The sequence below is a fragment of the Myotis myotis genome, unplaced genomic scaffold (genome assembly GCF_014108235.1).
Source record: "Myotis myotis isolate mMyoMyo1 unplaced genomic scaffold, mMyoMyo1.p scaffold_m19_p_2, whole genome shotgun sequence".
NCBI classification, from domain to species: Eukaryota; Metazoa; Chordata; class Mammalia; order Chiroptera; family Vespertilionidae; genus Myotis; species Myotis myotis.
Window position 1 is genome coordinate 19,691,826 of NW_023416324.1, and position 20,266 is coordinate 19,712,091.

The following is a 20,266-nucleotide window of genomic DNA, read 5'->3' on the forward strand; positions in this document are numbered from 1 at the left end:
ATTCTATTAACTTAAGGTCCACACCAACCTATCATTCCGATATCCTAAATGATTTAGGATTGTGGCAGAAGACAAATCTAAAATGTTTGAAATCGTTCATATTTGAACTTTTTGCCATTAAGTTAAAAAATTACTCATGCAGTTAGTAGTATTAAGAAAAGCAAAAACAGTAAAGTAGAGGCTGACCAGAGATTATATACAGATACCATTTTCTTAAAGCAGGAAACTAATGATGCCTAAAAGTCAAGGTAGTTTGTGAAGATGTGTCAATATAGTTCTCTTCCCCCCTAAAGAAAAAAACACAGGAACACTGGAGGTCCCTGCCAGTTCTTAAGAGCAGTTTCTAACATTTATGTACTGCTTGCTATATTTTTTATAAAGTGCTATTTCACACATTTTCTCACCTAATCATCGAGATAAATACTGTCTTTGATTTACAAATGAGGAAATTAAGGTCAGAAAGTTTATGTGGTGGGACTGGTGACTGGACTGGTGATTTTAAACAGTCCTCTTTCAGCCTTTTCTCCTCATACTGTCCCCTGAAATGGTGAAGAAATGAAGTTCACCAGTCTGCTGTAGTTATAAAAGAAGCCTATCAAAATTAGAAAGTATGACAAAGAGGAATTTAATCATCTTCAACATGTTTTGAACTAGTTATTCATATAGTGCTAAGTAATGTCCCTACAGTATCTACTGACATGTTTTATGTCGTTATTTATATGTAAATTTTTTATATAAAATGATTTGAAGAAGTTATTACCTTAAACACTTTAAGCATTTTTGCTTATCCTGTGTATATACTTTTTCAGAACAAACTATTCTCATAGGATACAAAGTTAATTTTAAACTCTTCCCCTGTGTGACTTATGGAACATTCCAAAATTACAGGTAAATTGAAGAAGCATTATTTTACTTTACTTCTAAAGATAAAATTTATATACCAGAAGTAAAGAACTGACCTCCATAAAGGTCTCTGCAAGTTATCACAATAAAGCTTGATATAACTGAATTTTGATAGAGGCTCCATGTATTATACTGTATTTTTATTTCAATTCTCACCTGAGGACATGCTTAGAGAGAGGAAGAAGGTGGGGGGGGGGGGGAGGAAGGGGGAGAGAGAGAGAGAGAGAGAAAGAGAAACATCGATGTAAGAGAGAAACATTGATTAGTTGCCTTCTGTACATGGCCTGACCAGGGATCAAAGCTGTGACCCAGGTATGTGCCCTGACTGGGAATCGAACTGGCAACCTTTCAGTGCACAGGATGATGCTCAACCAACTGAGCCACTCCAACTGGGCCATTATACTGTATTTTTAAATACAGCCTGACATACCTCAAGATGATACTTTTTGTTATTTTTTAAATTTAATTAATGATTGTCCTTGATGCCAATTTGTGGGCTAAAATGATTAATTTCTAAAAAATTTGTATTAAGTAGATGAATAACTTTTTTTTTTTTTTTTAATGGTACTTAATTCTGAGACTTTTTCAAGATTCCTCTGATGGTAAATTTCCAGTTGCTTCAAGACTGGATAGTGTGCATTGAGTTCATTGTTCTCCCAACATGACTGTTCCTGAATCAGGAGTCATCAGGATCCCAGTGAGGGAGGGAACAGTTGTCACTCTCTAGTTGTCACTCACCAGCTAGTGGTTACAGCTTTCCAAATTATAATCTGATTTTTAGTTATTGGAGCCAATAGGAAAAATTACTGATTTGAGCTTTATTCATAGAAATGAAGGAGTGCTTGCATGTATATACTCTAACGCACTTTATGATCTAAATGTTCTTTTATGCTATTGTCTTCTGCATGCAAACTTTACATACAGCAGCATGAATGTCAGGGAGGTCCGCTGAACCCAGTGCCACCAGCACTGTAGAGCCTTATCAGAAATAATGCTTTCTTTTTTTTTTTTTTAAATATATTCTATTGATTTTTTACAGAGAGGAAGGGAGAGAGACAGAGAGTCAGAAACATCGATGAGAGAGAAACACCGATCAGCTGCCTCCCGCACATCTCCCACTGGGGATGTGCCCGCAACCCAGGCACATGCCCCCGACCGGAATCGAACCTGGGACCTCTCAGTCCACAGACCGACGCTCTATCCACTGAGCCAAACCGGTTTCGGCATAAGAAATAATGCTTTCTTACAATTGTTTATAACAAGCATCAATCCTAACAAAACAGCTACCAAATTCACCAAACTACACAGCCTATCTGTTCTATCGTTTTAGTATTGTAAAAGAACGTTCCTGACATGTTTGCAAGTTGTAAATAATATTCCAGTTATCATATGTATTTAAGACTTTAGAGACCAATTCTTTTCTAGAGTGAAACTATTTATTGGTTTCTGAGAAAACTAAATTCTTTGGCTTTTAAATGTGGGAAAATGTTACATAATGGTATAATCTGTTAATATAAGCTTTATTTATGCCAATGACTTTTTTTTAATATTTGGAAAATAATGGGAATTGGTTAGACCAGTTTGCTTTTGCAGGAATGCTGTTTATCAGCTTCTGAACATCCTTCTAACTCTATGGTCCTTACGAGTGTCTTGTTGACGGGATGAAGTTTTGCAAAAATAAAGCACCACTGCAGTCGTGCCTACTGTCTGGAGGGAAGCAAAATAGACTAGATCAATGTTTTAAAAGATATTTTTTTCACCCAAGATAACAATTTCTTCTGAGTTGTTCCATAGAGAAGGCAACATTTAAGGAAGAAACTCTAAAATCAGAGCTGCTCTGGGTAAAGTCCCTTACAAGCCTTTCCCTAGGCCCCTTGGTAGAGCTCAGTACAGTATTAAAAACCTTGGAGCTAGGTAACTCTTCATTTCTCTTTAAGCATTAGTCTCACTTTATTACTCCTATTACTCACTGCACTTATATGCTGACAACCATAGGTTCTCTTATGGCAGCATATCATCCTTATTATACAGAAGTCAATTCATTGAAGTTATTTTGCCAAGTCATGCAATGATATCTTGACATTTCCATTCGTAGTATATATATTTTTGAGTCCTAAAATTAATACTGTGGAAAATCCCTAAAAACAGTACAGCATAAGTAGATGTATTTAACTGGGAAGGGTGGTAATAATAGGTACTGGAGGACCAAAATTTAGATTATAAATGGAAAGTTGTTATTTTATATTAGAGTGAATCAGTATTACTATTTATCATTTATATAGCATTTTATATTTGCAAAGTATTTAATAATTTTTGTTATTCTTTACATATCTATGAAATAGGACAGTTATCCCACATGAAAGGTAAGGAAATTAAGACACAGAAATTAAGCAGCCTACCTAAGACAACCCAGTGAGACTGGAATTAGAATGATCCAATTTTTGAATCCTGGAATATCAGCTTAATTCACTGAGAGGTGTTGTTCATTACTCTATTTTATAAGATGACTTTATACAAGTAACAGCCAATTGTTTTAAAGCTGACATCATTATATGTGGATAAATCCTATACAGAATAAATATTATGTAAAGTATGTGACTTTAGCTACAAGAGTTTTATTTTTAATTTATTTATTGAGAGAGATGAATGGAGAAACACTGATTTGTTGTTCTACTTATTTATGCATCCACTGGTTGATTCTTTATGTGCCCTGGTTGGGGATTGAACCCAAAACCTTGGTTCAGCATCGGGATGCTGTTTTACCCAACTGGGGAGGGCACTTACAAGAGTTTTAATGATAAAATTCAGGATATCACAGAAATGATACTGTTTAGTCAGTTTCTTTATATCTTGTGTGAAATTATAATTAGTCTTATTTTGATACAGTTTAACTATTCATACAAATGAAGCCACAAATATACTAAGAAAAATGGAAAACTTCATTCTCTAACATGTCAGTCTTTTCCCTACAGAACTTGTATTAATGCCAACAAAAAGTCAAATATGTTAAGCAATAAACCACACACAAAAGCAAGGGAAAGTTCAAAGAAGGTACATAAATAACCAGAAGCCTGTTCCTTTTCTGTTTAAGGTGCTTGCTACTTAAAAGTTGTGCTACATGTACTCACTAAGAAACCTTCTGCAGCAATGTATCCATAAATTTAAAATTCTAAGTACTACACAGAAACAGGGGATCCAGTATAGTAGGGATCAAGCAAGTGGGATAGGTCCAAATAGCTTCCAAGAAGTGAGTTTCCAGTTATGTTGAAAAAGGACAAGATCGCCAACTGAGAATCTGGGTAAAGACAGATGACTAGTTAGTGGCTGCCCCCTAGAGTTTGGAAGGATGGGAGAGATGACTGCTTAATAGTGGGTTTCTTTTTAGAAGAAAGAATGTTCTAAAATTGATTGTGGTGATGGTTGTATAACCAAGAAAACTAAAATCCACCAAATTGTACTTTAAATGGGATAATTATATGGTATGTGAATTATATCAATAAAATTGTTACAAAAACAAGAGAAAATCTGGGCAAAAATTCAAAAGTAGGAACTGATGAGTTACATGGTCTTTGCTGGTGCATGTGGGTGGGCTGCACTGGTAGAGAGATCAGGAGAGGTCATGGGGACAGTGATAAAGGCAGAAACAAAGCTGCCCGATAATTTGCTCATATTTCTTCTCAATCTGATACAGCCCTTGAATGTTTCACACCATGGGTTACACAGAATCAGTTAGGGACAATAAATGGAAGGGCAATTGGTTTGGCGTAAGGGGATGGGCAGAGCTTTTGAAAATATATGCTCAACTTGGATGTTAGAAAGAAAACTTGATTAACACAAGAGACTTGGAGTAGAGAAGCAAGAGAGGAAGTGGCTATTTGCCCTTCTAAATAAAGGGAGACCAAAATGGTACTGGCTACCAGGGTTGTCTCTAGGGTGGCCACACCCCCTAACCAAGCACTATGGGCTTTTTAAAATTAAGGAGAAAAAGGGGCTATTAGCATTTATGCTTGCCTCAATAACGGTAATGAATACTATCCTGAGTTTACTGAGCATTTACACATAGTCAGGCACTGTCATAAGAGCTTTATGTGTATACATTTATTTAATCCTCTCAACAACCCTGCAAGTACTATCATCACTACTTAAAATGAGGAAATTAAGGGAGAGATTAAGCAACATGCCCAAAGTGGAGTTATTAAGTGATAGAACCAGGACTTGAACACATGATCTGGCTCGTTTGTGCTATTAATCACTACAATCCTAACATAAAAATATTAGCACAGTAGTGTTTAAATTCCACAGTTCCAAATATCAGTCCAAGATGACTCCCTTCCTCTTCATTTACAAAAGGACTCTTAACTATCCTAGGAAAGCTGGGGTACTTGTATGCCAACTATAATTTGATAAAATATCAATTTTAAAAAATGTATCTGAAAAAAAAGTATGTGGTGAGCGGGGATCCTAACTTCGTATGTAAAGGGTAACATATTCATTTTCTTTCTATGCAGTATCTTCATTTTGGCATATTTTAAAACTAACAAATTTTTTTAAAAATATATTTTATTGATTTTTTTACAGAGAGGAAGGGAGAGGGATAGAGAGTTAGAAACACTGATGAGAGAGAAACATCGATCAGCTGCCTCCTGCACACCTCCTACTGGGGATGTGCCCGCAACCAAGGTACATGCCCTTGACCGGAATCAAACCTGGGACCTTTCAGTCTGCAGGCCGACACTCTATCCACTGAGCCAAACCGGTTAGGGGAAAACTAACAAATTTTTAAAATAGTAATAAATTATATATTTATTACAAACGAAAAGAAATAGAATTTATATTGCATAATTACATTTGACTTTTTACTGAATCCCATTATCTAGCACTGGTGGAAAGAGAAATGGCTATGCTTTTTCTCCTACTCAAGTTTGTAGCCACTTGGCTTAATATATCCCAAGAGGCCTTGCTCTAGATGTGGCTCTCCCACTGCCCTCATGGTATCCCCTTACTCATTTTCAGTCAACCCAAGTAGCCCAGGATGTGCAAAGGGGTCCATGAAAAAAAGAGCCCCATCTCAGTCTGGAAACTCATTCTAACAAAGGTAAAGAGATTCCAGACATTTTTTTTTGCTTGGAGGCCCATAATCCAAATTTGAAAAATGTGTTTAAAGAAGGTTAAGATCACCCCAGTGATCCTGCTACATATTAAATTGAAGAGCTACAGGCTCTTTGCTTAGCGTTCTAACACCCAGGGAAAATAATGCAGTGCTCAGAGAGAACACTTAGAAAACTCACAATCTCTTCCTCTTAGAGCAGCGGTTCTCAACCTTCCTAATGCCGCGACCTTTAATACAGTTCCTCATGTTGTGGTGACCCCAAACCATAAAATTATTTTCGTTGCTAATTCATAACTGTAATTTTGTTAGTTATGAATCGTAATGTAAATATCTGGTATGCAGGATGTATTTTCATTGTTACAAATTGAACATAATTAAAGCATAGTGATTAATCACAAAAACAATATGTAATTATGTATGTTTTCTCTGATGGTCTTAGGTGACCACCGTGAAAGGGTCGTTCGCCCCCCAAAGAGGTCGCGACCCACAGGTTGAGAACCGCTGTCTTAGGTCAAGTTCAACCTACTATAATGATATATGGCACCACCCAGATACCTTTTCTCATCTAAGTGTGAATAGCAACTTTGCAAACTCTTGTATCACAGGAAAGAATACTCAATTAATGAAGAAAACAGAATAATGTTGCAAATCAAACCAAAGCAGTTCCATTTTTTAGAAATTATCTACTTTGAGAAGTTCAGATAATTTTATTTTACATTTTAAAAATACTTTTATTGATTTCAGAGGAAGAGGTAGATAGAAACATCAATGATGAAAGAGAATCATTGACTGGCTGCCTCCTGCACGCCCACTACTGGGGATTTAGTGGGCAACCCAGGCATGTGCCCTGACTGGTATCGAACTGTGACCTCCTGGTTCATAGGCTGATGCTCAACCACTGAGCCACCTTGGCTGGACAAAAGTTCAGACAATTTTAAAGTTGTTTTCCTGTCTTCCTGTTTTGTCAGAAATGAAGAGCTTAAATAATTTTTTAAAACCAAAAAATTAAAAAAAAATTCTCCCATTCTTCTCTAACTGTATAAATATACTGGCTTTAATATAAAATTACATGATAGAAGGGCCCATTTTTAAGGGCATTAAATTCTTCTTGTGGAAAAACAAGAAAGTGTCAGTATATCAGTGTTTAAAAAAAAGTGAGATAGAAAATCAGGCTCTTTCTAGAGAAGTTTCCCAATTGTTCAATTATAATTATTTCTTATAAGATATCCAACTGGAATACAGGATGGCTCTGTCCTACAGCAATCTAAAATACAACCTCTTAATATACATACAGAAAATATATGTCTTAACCAATTTGGAGGGAAAGCAAAATCCTGATTGTAAAATTTCTCAAATTATCATTTTTTCTCCCAAATTGGATTTGATAAGTGTGGAGGCTTCAGAGTCTCTTGGAGTGATGTTTACACCAATGATCCCTTTTGGGACCAGGCTGGAGGGCTGGCATTCCATTGGAAGGATGTGAGGCACCTGTTGCAACAGCAAGGAATTAATAAATAAGGAATCATACTTGCCACCTGAAGAATTCTTTAACATTTGAATAGTTAGTACAGACCAAGATGATGGCTTGATTTTCCATTTGTGGGAAAATCATGCTTTAAGTCAAAAATTTCTGTTTTGCAAAACCAAACCATCATATATTGTCAGAGACTGTAGAATTTATATTATGGTATCTTCTCAAAAGGATGAGAAAGAAACAGTTCTTCATAGGAGTTTTTTCTTGATCTTAAATGTCAATGATCACAAACACTTCTGGCTTCTCTTCAGTGTAGACCTGCATGGCTGAGTATGTTATTGCCTTGACTTCAGTTCCCTAAAGTTGGGATTAGAGAAAAGACAAATAAGAAACAAAGGACAATGGAATCAAAATCATTAATTCTAACAATAATTGGCAGAAAGTAAAAATTTTATTATGGAAAAGTAAAAACAATAATTATCAAATTGGTTTAATAGTATACATTGATCCAATAAAAAGAACAGTACACAGTAGCTAGAGCACTGAACTGGAGTTAGGAGATGGAACTCTAATCCTGGTTTGTTTCCACCTGGATATGGAAGCTGTCTGACCTCTCTGGGCATCAGCTTTCTTTACTTAGCAAATTGGTTGAATCAAACAACACAAAGTCTTCCTACTGTTTGCTCAGGGCTCCTCAAAACTCCTCCTTGCAGTCTCACCTGGGCCCTAGCAACTCGGCCTATTCTCTTCTCATCTACCAATACTCACTCTACGTCGTAGGGTCCTTCTCTCTGCACATGTTTCTGATAAATGACAACACCCTGCCCCAGTTTAGAGCCACTGGATTTGATACTCTTAGTTCCTTCTACAATAAGTCTTAAAAAAAAAGTGGAATATTTTGGAACATTTTTTATCTATTGATTTTTGAGAGGGAAACATCAATGGTTGTTTCACTCATTTATGCATTAATTGGTTGATAGCTGTATGTGCCCTGACCAGGGACTGAACCCAAAACTGAGCTACCCGGCCAGGGCCCTCTACAGTAATTCTAAATGTATCAGAGAATAGGGAACTGACATTTGCTAGCTCTATGGTACCAAAGAAATTTGAATATTTTAATGGATTTGAGTGGCACCCGAACCTCTGCTTTCCCCGCCCACTCTGCCATAATCCCCTCAGGAAACAACAACCTCAATCAAATTCAACTTTCTGCCTGTGGAAGCATCCACCATGCTGAATGGTATCACCTTTAAAGTCTGTCCACAATTCTCAAAAGGCCACTTGGAACTGACCAGTAATCCTACATTTACCACTAAATTCACTTTCTCACTCTGAGGCAACTGAAATTTCACATTTTCACCTCTAGCCTCCCTCCTTCATTCTCATTCTCTCTTAACTATGCTTTCTAGAGAACACAAGAGCAATCAATAAGAACTGACTCATCTTCCCCACATCATCTACCATCCAACTCCCACCAGCCTTTCCTCCTGTTATAATGGCCAATCCCTGCTCTTATTAGAAGGCCAACTCTCTTCAGTACTCTATCCCACACTCCCCCACTCCCGCCCTTACCAACTTAAGGTCTTTGCTCTGAAATCATTCTCTCCCTCTCCAGCATGATCAACTTTCCTCAATATACTAGATCATTTCCAATGTTCTCCGCCCACAAAGCTTAAAACATCTGGCCCTTTACAGGAAAGTTTCGCCTGCTCTATTCCAATAGACTTAACTAATACAGAGTGAAGCCACACAGGTTGGCAAATACAGAATCTAGAGAAGCAGAAGTAGAAAGTCCTTTAGAGAACATCTAGGCCAAAACCTTTACAGAGGAAGAAATCAAAGCTTGAAAAGGCAAAGGGACTTACTTTTTTTTTTAACCACTGAGCTCATTGACCACAATAATCAATAACAAACCTGCCCCTAGAATAGCCGTGGGCAAACTACGGCCCACGGGCCGAATGAATAAAACTAAAAAAAAAAAAAAAGACCGTACCCTTTTATGTAATGATGTTTACTTTGAATTTATATTAGTTCACACAAACTCCAACCATGCTTTTGTTCCGGCCCTCCAGTCCAGTTTAAGAACACATTGTGGCCCTTAAGTCAAAAAGTTTGCCCACCCCTGCCCTAAACCTAAGTGCTGACTCTTTTTTTTTTTTTTTCGGTTAATCCTCACCTGAAGATATTTTTTCCATTGATTTTTAGAGTGGAAGGGAGCAAGGGGGGGGGGGGGGGAGAGAGCGAGGGAGGAGGAGGGGGAGGGGGAGGGGAAGGAGGAGGACGACGAGGGGGGGGGGGGGCGGGTATTGACATGAGAGATATAGCAATTGGTTGCCTCCCGCATGGCCGGACTGGGGCTGTAGGATCAAACTCAGGCATGTGCCCTTGACCGGAAATTGAACTCCAGACCCTTTGGTATGGGCCAGCACTCTAACCAATAAACATCACTGGCCAGGGCACAAGTGCTAACCTTTAACCCATCAAATTAGATGTGTGAAATCAGTGTTTTAACATAATATGTCCAGATAGGTCAAAGACAGCTGAGAAAAACTTACCACTTTACACCAATTTATTAGAATTCATTGAAGTTTACTACCACATACACCAAATTTTATGGTAAGAAAGTATAAAATGTTCTAGTGGCTGGATTAAAAACATACCTGAGGATGCTTGGACAATGAGAATTCTTCCCCCCACCTTGAAAAAGGAAAATTAAAACATGATTAAAATTACCCAAACTTAGTATTTGTTCTCTCTTTACATATTTTAAAATAATCCTTACAAATATAGTTAAGATACTAGAAAGCCAAGAGATGGAAGGAGTATAAATTTCAGTTTGGTTGCTAGCAGATACAGCTACTGAGGGACTTATGTGCAACAGCCATTTCAACAAAGTCGATAATTAAACTTAAAAAAAGTGCCCTAGTATAGTGTACATAGGTAGACTCTCAACAAACACTCTGTAGTTAATCCAAAATTTTCACTGTACTCAAGGCTAAAAACTAATGAAATATCATCCCCCCCTTGGAAAAGCAAAATAAAGATAACATATTCTATAAGACAGTCTGAATTTGGTTTGTGTGTTGTTGTTTTTTGTTTTTTTTTAATATATATTTTATTGATTTTTTACAGAGAGGAAGGGAGAGGGATAGTTAGAAACATCAATGAGAGAGAAACATCGATCAGCTGCCTCCTGCACACCCCCCACTGGGGATGTGCCCCCAACCAAGGCACATGCCTTTGACTGGAATCGAACCTGGGACCCTCCAGTCCGCAGACCGACGCTCTATCCACTGAGCCAAACCAGTCAGGGCTGGTTTGTGTTTTATAATTTAAAAAAAAAAATCCATGGTCTGTAGATAGAAGGCCCTACAAAAGTACTCTCCTAGAACTTGACTAGAAGTATTCTCTCTCCCTTCCACACTAATGTGGCTGAAGATCCCAGTAACAGAAGCAGCAATAGTAGTAGAAAGAGTTAAGTTTTAAAACTCTGTTCAACCATTTATTAGCTAAGTACCCTGGACAAGTCTATTTCCTCACCCTAAAAAAAGAGGTATTAAGTCCAGCTGGTGTGGCTCAGTGGTTGAGCATCGACCCATGAACCAAGAGGTCATTGGTTCAATTCCCAGTCAGGGCACATGCCCAGGCTGCAGGGTAGATCCCCAAGAAGGGGTGTGCAGGAGGCAGCTGATTGATGTTTCTCATCGATGTTTCTATCCCTCTCCCTTCCTCTCTCTCTAAAATCAATAAAAACATATTTTAAAAAAGAGGAGTTAATAAAAGACTTCACTTTACAAAAAGAAACATAAAAATAAAATTCAACATGAAATGGAAAAGATAGGCTTTATATAAAAAAGATATCGAGTGACTGAAGAAACTTGGGAAACACCAAGGCAATTAAAGTGACCTAATCAGGAGTTCACAAAATCTGGAGGAAAAGAATAATTTTATAAAAGAAACTGGTTTGAATGGAGTACAGGTGTGAGGATCTGAGAAAAGACAAACCAGTTTCCCATCGCCAAGCTAGGCTTTATGCAAATATCTGTGCCAACTAGCAATTATATACTTTTTATGCTAAAAATCAACAAACTGGCCTGGCCAGTGTGGCTCAGTGATTGAGTGTCAATCCATGAACCAGGTTCGGTTCCTGGGCAGGGCATATGCCCGGGTTGCAGGCTCGATGCGCATTAGGGGGCTGTGCAGGAGGCAGCCGATCAATGACTCTCTGTCATCCTTGATGTTTCTATCCCTCTCTCCCTCTCCATTTCTCTCTCTGAAATCAATTTAAAAAATAATAAAATAGTTATAATATAAAGGCCATGTGCAGGGGATTAAAGTTTTTAAAAAAATCAACAAATTGGGCCCAGCCAAAGTGCTCAGGTGGTTAAGCATTGTCCTATGCATTGAAAGGTTGCTGGTTCGATAGTCAGGGCACAGACCTCATTTGGGGGTTTGATCCTTGGTTGGGGAGTGTACAGAAGGTGATGGATGTTTCTCTCTCACGTTGCGGTTTCTCTCTCTCTCTCTCTCTCTCCCTCCTCCCCTACCTCTCTCTAAGCATGTCCTTGGATGAGGATTAAAAAAAAAAAAATCAACAAATTGGGAATCAGGCTTAACAACTCAAATCAAGTTTGTTCTGACAAGTTTCGGCCTCCGAAGTTCTCCCTCCTGAGTCTCTAACAAAGCTTAACTAATTGAAAAGCCTGTACCTCCTGGGATGCAATTGGTCCTCTGACTTTTCTATCTGTTAAGTTCAGTGAAGAATATAACTTAACATCTTTCATGACCTGCTAGTTAAATTTTCAAACTTACCCAATTGACCGTAACTTGAAATTTACTTGATCAAGACTAAGTACTTTTACTTCCTAAAGAGAAAAAAAATTTTAATGTTTTAAAATGATCATTACAGACCATCTGCTAAACACACTTCTAAGTTATCACCTCTTCTAGATAAAACAGCATACAACTTCTATGATGCAAAGAAAATTAAAACGTTAATATAGAATGATAAACTAAATATATTTCACAGAGATAATGTTTTATTCTTACATATTTAAGGGAGGCATTCTTGAAAATGTACAATCTAAAAACTTGAGTCAAAAGAATTCTTCTGTAAGATAGAGGATGACATAAGATTTCAATCACTCTCAGTCTATTTTTTTCAACTTTATTGAGGTATAATTGAAGCACTCTTAGCCTATTTTTATGTAATATTGTAGGCATCTGAACTCTGTAAAACGAATGACCCAGCTGGAAGGGTATACATAGTGAAGCTGGTAAGGGAGAGAATGAAGGGATTATGGAAGCAAGGAGGGGCCATGTGCACTAGATAATGACGATGCTGGAGAGGTGTTCCCTTCTAGAGATCGATGGCTACAAGCAATTTCAATCTGGCCTTTCCTTTTTCAAATTAAGGAAAACTAAAAGCACCAATTTTTAAACTTAAGCCAACACGGCAGAGCTACTAAATTTCAAATGGGGCAAAAAGAACATATAAATGGACATAAATATAGCTCAAACTTGGGCAACATAAAAAGTGTCAATAAAGTTAGTAAGTACATTCTTATCACACAATCCTGATTAGTGACATATATAGTAAGAGATCAGCCCAGCTGGTGTGACTCAGTGGTTGAGTAACGACCCATGAACCAAGAGGTAACGGGTTCAATTCCTAGTCAGGGCATATGCTTGCACTGTGGGTGTGATCCCCAGTAGGGGTTGTGTAGGAGGCAGCCAATCGATGTTTTCTACCTCTTTCTCTCTCTCTCAAAAATCAATAAAAACATTTATAAATAAATACATACAAATGGCATATACATAGGCAAACTCTGGTTAACCAAGAAGAGCCTATGGCCATTATAATCTCTGCAAATCAATATCATCAATACATATTTGTATGGCATGGTTTTACATCACATGTCCTACTTTAAATCACTTGTTCCATTTTAAAATATGAACTAAGAACCCATTTGCTCAGTTAAAAATGAAAACTCCTTGCTTACCCGGGGTATGAAGAACTCATCAGCACTGAACTTATAAAGCCACTCATCCAAAAAGTGAAACAGAAGAGACTGCAAATCATCTCCTACACAGAATCAAAGAGAAACATAATAATAGGATGCTTAATAATTCTCATCTCGTGCCGAAACCGGTTTGGCTCAGTGGATAGAGCATCGGCCTGCAGACTGAAAGGTCCCAGGTTCAATTCCGGTCAAGGGCATGTACCTGGGTTGCGGGCACATCCCCGGTGGGGGATGTGCAGGAGGCGGCTGATCGATGTTTCTCATCGATGTTTCTGACTATCTCTCTCCCTTCCTCTCTGTAAAAAATCAATAAAAATATATTTAAAAAAATATATATATAAAAAATAATTCTCATCTCCAATAACTTGTTCAAATTTAAAAGTGATGAATTTTTTAGGCAAATTGAGAGAAGAACAGGCTCATAATCAATTTGTTGTTCTTAGTGTGAAAATATTCTGAAATTATGTAGAATACTGCACACTTGTATAACAATTTCTTCCTTGTAAATAAACTGGTTACCTTGTGTTTCTACTTCTATTGCTTGGAGGGGCTCCACCGTGTCAGTATCTGTCATGTAACCAAACATGGCCATTGCACATTGCTCGAAGGCTTCCTCCAGAGTATCTCCCCATGCATGTAACCTAAAGAAATACATTCATGCCCTGAGTAATATAATCCACTGCAAGGAACAAAACCTGACAGCAAAGTCAAAATAAAATCAATATGAATAATACAAAACCAAAGGCCTCAAATGAACTTAATAGCACTGAAACTGGATGCTAGTAAACCACCATTTTCACTTTCAAAAGTAACCAAGAGAAAAATCATAACTGGGGACAAGATGAAAACATCAGCCTTCTTGCTCTGGCAGGTTGTACGGTGGTTAGAGCATCGAGCATCAGCCTGCAGACTGAAAGGTCTCGGGTCAAGGGCATGTACTAGGTTGCAGATTCTCCAGCCCCAGTAAGGGCACTTGCTGCAGGCAACCAATCAATGTGTCTCCCTCAGGCTGATGTTTCCATCCCTCCCTCTCCTCCCTCCCTCCCACTTTCTCTAGAAATCAATAGAAAAAATATCCGTGGGTGAGGATTAAAAACAAAACATCAGCTTTCTTATTTAAGCACATGGTTTCAAAAGCATAAACTCCAGCTATACTCACTGGACATCTGCTGTATGATCCAAATCTGAGGAAGAGAATGAAAAACACTTGTAAGTAACTAAACTTTACCTGCTAATCACAAGAAAAGAACTCTAATTCATTATTAAGAACATCGACCTTGAAGAGAGAAAATGTGGGCAGATCACATCTTTTGCTATCTATTTACACAAAAGTTAATTGCTTTAATAAGGGTTATTTTTTTTTAAAATATATCTTTATTGATTTCAGAGAGGAAGGAAGAGGGAAAGAGAGAGAAACATCAATGATGAGAGAGAATCATGGATTGGCTGCCTCCTGCACGCCCCCTACTGGGGATCAAGCCCACAACCCGGGCATGTGCCCTTGACCAGAATCAAACCCGGGACCCTTCAGTCCGCAGGCTGACGCTCCATCCACTGAGCCAAACCAGCCAGGGCAAGGGGTTATTTTTGAAATTTCTTCTAAGCATTTACAGTTGTTATTCTGTTAATATGAATTAAATAAATAGCTAAAGAACTAATAGCAAGCTCCCACTGGATCTGTTGTCTCAACATTTTAGTCTATTCTTCATTCATATTATGACTTCCATCAATTCTTCCCACTTAGGATCACAAATATATGGGGTAGAAGAAGTCTTGGAGATCATTTAATATATAATTCCTTCACTACAAGAAAACCCCCAAAATCTAGAGATTGCGTGACTTTTTCAGGACTACACTGTTGATTAGAGGTAGAGTTGGGACTAGAATTGAGATTTTCAGACTTCCAATTTAGTGCTTAAACCATAACACCATCTTCCAGTGGCACTCAAGGTTCAAACTCATCTCTAATTCACTCAGAAACATTACTGAGGACTTAATATGTTTCAGGCACCAAGGAGCTCATGACCAGTTAAAAGAAAATGACTAGTATTAACCCTAGAGAAATGAAGCATGTATTCACAAAACAACATGAGAATATTCACAGCAATTTTATTCCCCCAAATTAAAAACCCAATGTCTATCAAGAGAACAAATAAAACAGAGGAATACAATGCAGTTCAACTCGGCAATAAAAAAGTGTGGCCGTAGCCGGTTTGGCTTAGCCTTAGTGGATAGTGTTGGCCCTCAGACTGAAGGGTCCTGGGTTCGATTCCAGTCAAGGGCATGTACCTTGGTTGCAGCTTTCCCGGCCCTGGATGGATGCGCGCAGGAGGCAACCAATCAATGTGTCTCTCACATCAATGTTTCTCCCTGTCTCCCTTCTCCCTTCAAATCAATGGAAAAATATCCTCGGGTGAGGATTAAAAACAACAACAACAAAAAGTGTGAACTACTAATACTATATTAACAGGAACCTCAAAAAATGTTAAGTAAAAACTGCAGAACTCTCAGCACCTAACAACTCCATTTACACTCTGCACTAAGAGACCTGGCCAAACTTGAGTATGGCTTCTAGCAGCATAAAGTCACCCAACTTCCTAGAATTATACACTTTACCCCTACCCATACCCCCATTACAATGTCTACTTGAGAGGAAAGACAGTCTGAAGAATTTACTGTTTGTTCTAGCCAACACCTGACCATAGGCCCTTGAACTCTGCTGCTTAGAGCATTTACTAAAATGAGCTTACGTTATGAATATTTATCTTTTAAAGCTCAGAAGTGTCTTTCTCAAGGACCCCAGTCATTCCTTTGAAATGTAATCACCAAGAAGGACTCTGTCTCTGTGGGAGGATAGAATCCTAACTTTGACAACTGCCAGCAAGCAAACACTGCTGGCCTAATCGAGTTTACACTGACCCAACCTTTTGTAATTTTTTCACTTCTGTCTCTACTCAGCTCTCCCCTCTTTCTCCTCCCTTGTTCTCCCTTTAAAAGGCCCAATCAGCTCTGCACAAATCAGAATGGAGCTCAGCTCTTTCTCCTACTGCCAGTAGTTACTAAATAATATCCATTCATCACTTTAACGTCTGGCTTTGTTTATCTTTAATACTGAGTGAATAAGCCAGACATAAAGACTCTATTCTGAGATTCCACTTATATGAGATGCTAAAACAGGCAATATTAAGCTACGATGACAGATATCAGAACAGTGTCTACATCAAGGTGTGGAAGGGCCTAGGGTACTCACTGGAAAGAAGCAAAAGGGAACTTTCTAGAGTGATGGAAATGTTCTAGAACTTGATTGGGGTGTTGGTTACACAGTGTATCTGAGTATCAAAACTCAATGGGCTTTATTTTACTTAAGAGCTCAGCATTTTTACTATATGTAAAGTATACCTCAATTAAAAAAACACAGTTTTTTAAACAGATAGATTGCTATAGGGCAGTGTTTCTCAAATTTTTTGGTCTCAGGACCCTTTACTCTCTTAAAAATTATTGAGGACCTCAAAAAGCTTTTGTTTATGAGTTGTACCTGGTAATATTAACCCCACTAGAAATTTTAACTGAAGGAAAATTTTAAATACTTAAAAAATTTAAAAATAACAGCAGACAGATCTGGAAGCTGAGAGCACAGAGTGAAGGTCATTCCGTGGAGCAGAAAGGTGACGTTCGGGAATGTGGCCACAGAATTCACTAAGGAGTAGTGAGAATGCCGGCACCAGCTCAGAGGGACTTGCACAGGCATTTGATGTTGGAAAATCACATTCTTGCTCTCCCTGGATGAGGAGCTCCTAGGCACAGAGTCCAAGAACCATTCCAACTCACATCCCCCTAGTGACATTATCAGAAACAGAACCTGTTTTCTAGCTGCAAAGACAAGCCTCTTAACCATGATGCTATATGAAGAAAGGTATTCAGTTTCATACTTAAGTCCTCAACATCTGGACTTATTGTTGCTGATGTCCTTTGCCATTTTAAATGGTTTTATCCTAATAATTGTGACTGTGGCAATTCATAATTATGTCTATAAATTTACTTTATATGCCAATATTACCTATGACTAAATACTTAAGGGATGCAAATAAGATGAAAATGCACTGACTACCATACAATTATGTAAGAAAGATTATCCAAGACTAAGGGGGCCAGAATGGCTCAATATTCTGATGTTCACAGAAGATGCATTTATCCTCACCCCAGGAATAAGTGTACAATAGTAGTAACCACTGAAATCTTTGTACCATAATATGGTGGACTAATCTATGAGTTTTGAATTATATACAAGAGATAAAACACTGTAAGCTAGAGGCCAAATTATTGATTAACCTATATAATAAAAGGCTAATATTCAAATTGTCCCCTCGACTGGGAGTTCAACTGGGAGTTCGACCAGGGGGGGCCCAAGGCCCCTCCCCCTGGTCGCCCCTCCACTGCCCCCCAGAGCTGAGGCCCCTTCTCCCCTATCCCCCTGCCAGCCTGGCCAAATCGGCCTGGGATGGGCCAGCCGGACCCCACTCAGGCCTCTAGTATATGATATAGTTGACTAACAATGAAGGATTACATGACAAAAAAATAAAAAAACAGGTGTATTCTATTTAACATTAATTGCATATTTTATGAAAAATAAAACTATGTTTTCAAAATACTTAGTGAGAAAAGTATCACTATTTTGCATTTTTGCAAATATTTTTAATGACTGACTTTCAATGTGTTGATTTAGGTGGAGAACACAAAATCCAACCTCACAAATATGCAGAAATAAAAGGAGGAATATTTAATAGCTTTTCAAAAACTCTATGTAGTCTTCCTTGATGTTACATCAAAACTAGAAAAGGCCCAGCCTGTGTGGCTCAGTGGTTGAGCCTCCACCCATGAATCAGGAGGTCACAGTTCAATTGTGGGTCAGGGCAGGTGCCTGGGTTGCCGGATACCCTGAAGGGGGCGTGCAGGAGGAAGCCCGCTGTTGATTCTCACCTTGATATTTCTCTCTCTCCCTTCCTCTCTCTGAAATCAATAAAAAAAATATTAAAAAATAAACTAGAAACGTGGTAGTTTTTTAAAGGTTGGTTTACAATGTCAAATCTGAGGCTATAACAATGAACTCTTACTCTGTCTTGTGCATTAATAAAGTCTGTAGCTACTGGGAAACTGACCCGATCATGATGGCAGATACAAGTTTTCCAAAATTTTAATTGCACTTGGAAGCTTGAATTTTACCATTGCCAACAAACACTGTGTAATTTTCCTTGATGGAATGAATCACTTTATTTTCAAAGAAAACATCTGCCCAAATACTCATGTCTGAATAACAATGGTATTGATGGGGGAAATAAGACATTTTTGGGGGGCTAGCAACCTGAATCTGTGCCAGTAACCAAATGTACATTCTTGACAGCCTACACTGAAGTCACTGCCCCTTTTCCACAATCTGGTCTAGCAAGACCTGTTTTCCTACTTACTCCCAATGTACAAAGGGGGGCCATAAACAGACTGTAACAGCTTAGCTACAGGGGAGGCCACCCACACCATCTAACTCCCCCATTCTGACTGACTCGGGGGGCTGTGCAAGCCCGCCACAAAAGCCTGGCGGTTAGGAAACAGAGAAAACAAAGAAGCCGAAGGGCATACAGAGGAAGCTTCCTCCACACTGGCTTACCCGGGGTTTGGAGGACTGACCCCGAGTCACTGTCCTAGTGCATGTGAGACATCGGAGAATACATGGGTTTACCCCGGACCTCCCAGTCCTCCTGTGTGCTTTCCGGTCGCCTGGTAAATTCTGTAGCAGTATGTCTTTCAGTCACACTCTTTTGAAAAAAAATGTTGTTCTGTGAAAAAAAAAGTTCTCTGACCTGGCCACCTTCTACCCCACTGTTGGGAGATACAAGGGGGCGACACATCCACGCAAACGCTTGAAACTACGGTTATCTTTAGAATACACTAGAATCCCCACAAGACAAATGTGATGAGGCATACGCAGAGGAAGTTCAGGAGACTGTAAAAGTGGGAGCCCGGGTTCCCCGACTCTCAGACTCCGCGAACAAGTACAAATGAGACTACAACCCAGGCGACAGGGGATCGGTCCTGAAGCGGAAGTGGTAAGCGAGCCAGAGGCAGGAGAGCAGGTGGAAGAAGCGAGCCTCATACTCACACTCGTACTTCCGATTGACCGGAGGATACTTGGCCTTGGTCGCCTTCTGCTTCGCATTCAAATTGTAGTCCCGAATATCTTCCTCTTCCTGCGCCATGACTGCAGCCTCGGACATTCCACTTCCGCCTTTCATCAGCAGGACTTCGGTCCTGATTTATAACTTCCGCTCTAGACTCCGCCCCTTTGGCAGGCACTCTTAAAGCACCAGGTTTTCTCAGGGACTTGCTTTATCCTAAGGCTTCCGATTTAGGCCTCGTCCTTCGGAGCACATCTTTCAAAAAGTCAAGGCCCCGTTTTCTGGGCTTGCGCCATTCATGGTTCTAAGAACTAAGGAAACAACTAAAGGGGAGGACCTGCGGAGTAAGGGACCCTTGAATTAGACACTTCTAGGTCTCAGTGATAGAAGCCTTTTATTGCTACCGCGGTTGGTAACTATTAGACCGGAAAGAACCCGAGGTTTCTCATCTGAGTACTTTGAAGGAGTCGTTAGCTTAACAGCCTTCAAGAAAATGGCTGCCCCCGGGAGAGTGCGGACTGAACCGCTCACGTGACCTTGACGGGAGGGGGAGAGGGGGAGCACACTCCCACCAGCCCTGCGCGCGCGC

At 39.1% G+C, this 20,266-nt stretch overlaps 1 protein-coding gene across 3 annotated transcripts; it reads right to left on the minus strand.

Moving 5' to 3' along the window:
- Window positions 1-7,541: 7,541 nt before the first annotated feature.
- ZBTB8OS (zinc finger and BTB domain containing 8 opposite strand) lies at window positions 7,542-20,203 on the minus strand. Of its 3 annotated transcripts, XM_036351262.1 has the most exons (7): window positions 19,662-20,176; window positions 14,670-14,694; window positions 14,030-14,151; window positions 13,490-13,572; window positions 12,300-12,352; window positions 10,148-10,184; window positions 7,542-7,844 (listed from the first exon to the last, which is right to left on the minus strand). In XM_036351262.1, exons 1-7 carry the CDS (start codon window positions 19,792-19,794, stop codon window positions 7,758-7,760), a joined length of 540 nt encoding a protein of 179 aa, XP_036207155.1. In that variant the 5' UTR covers window positions 19,795-20,176; the 3' UTR covers window positions 7,542-7,757. The 3 variants fall into 3 exon arrangements, with proteins under 3 accessions (XP_036207155.1, XP_036207156.1, XP_036207157.1); XM_036351263.1 differs by lacking the exon at window positions 12,300-12,352 and having other exon boundaries at window positions 19,662-20,178; XM_036351264.1 differs by lacking the exons at window positions 12,300-12,352; window positions 13,490-13,572; window positions 14,030-14,151 and having other exon boundaries at window positions 19,662-20,203.
- Between the last annotated feature and the right edge of the window lie 63 nt (window positions 20,204-20,266).

Excerpts from the sequence above, each read along its gene's own strand:
- ZBTB8OS (XM_036351262.1), bottom strand. The coding sequence starts at position 19,794 with ATGAAAGGCGGAAGTGGAATGTCCGAGGCTGCAGTCATGGCGCAGGAA. Across the intron at positions 12,353-13,489 it reads ATGAGTTCTTCATACCCCGG|GAAGTAAAAGTACTTAGTCT; the intron begins GTAAGCAAGGAG and ends TTTTCTCTTTAG. Across the intron at positions 7,845-10,147 it reads CATTGTCCAAGCATCCTCAG|GGAACTGAAGTCAAGGCAAT; the intron begins GTATGTTTTTAA and ends TCCCAACTTTAG.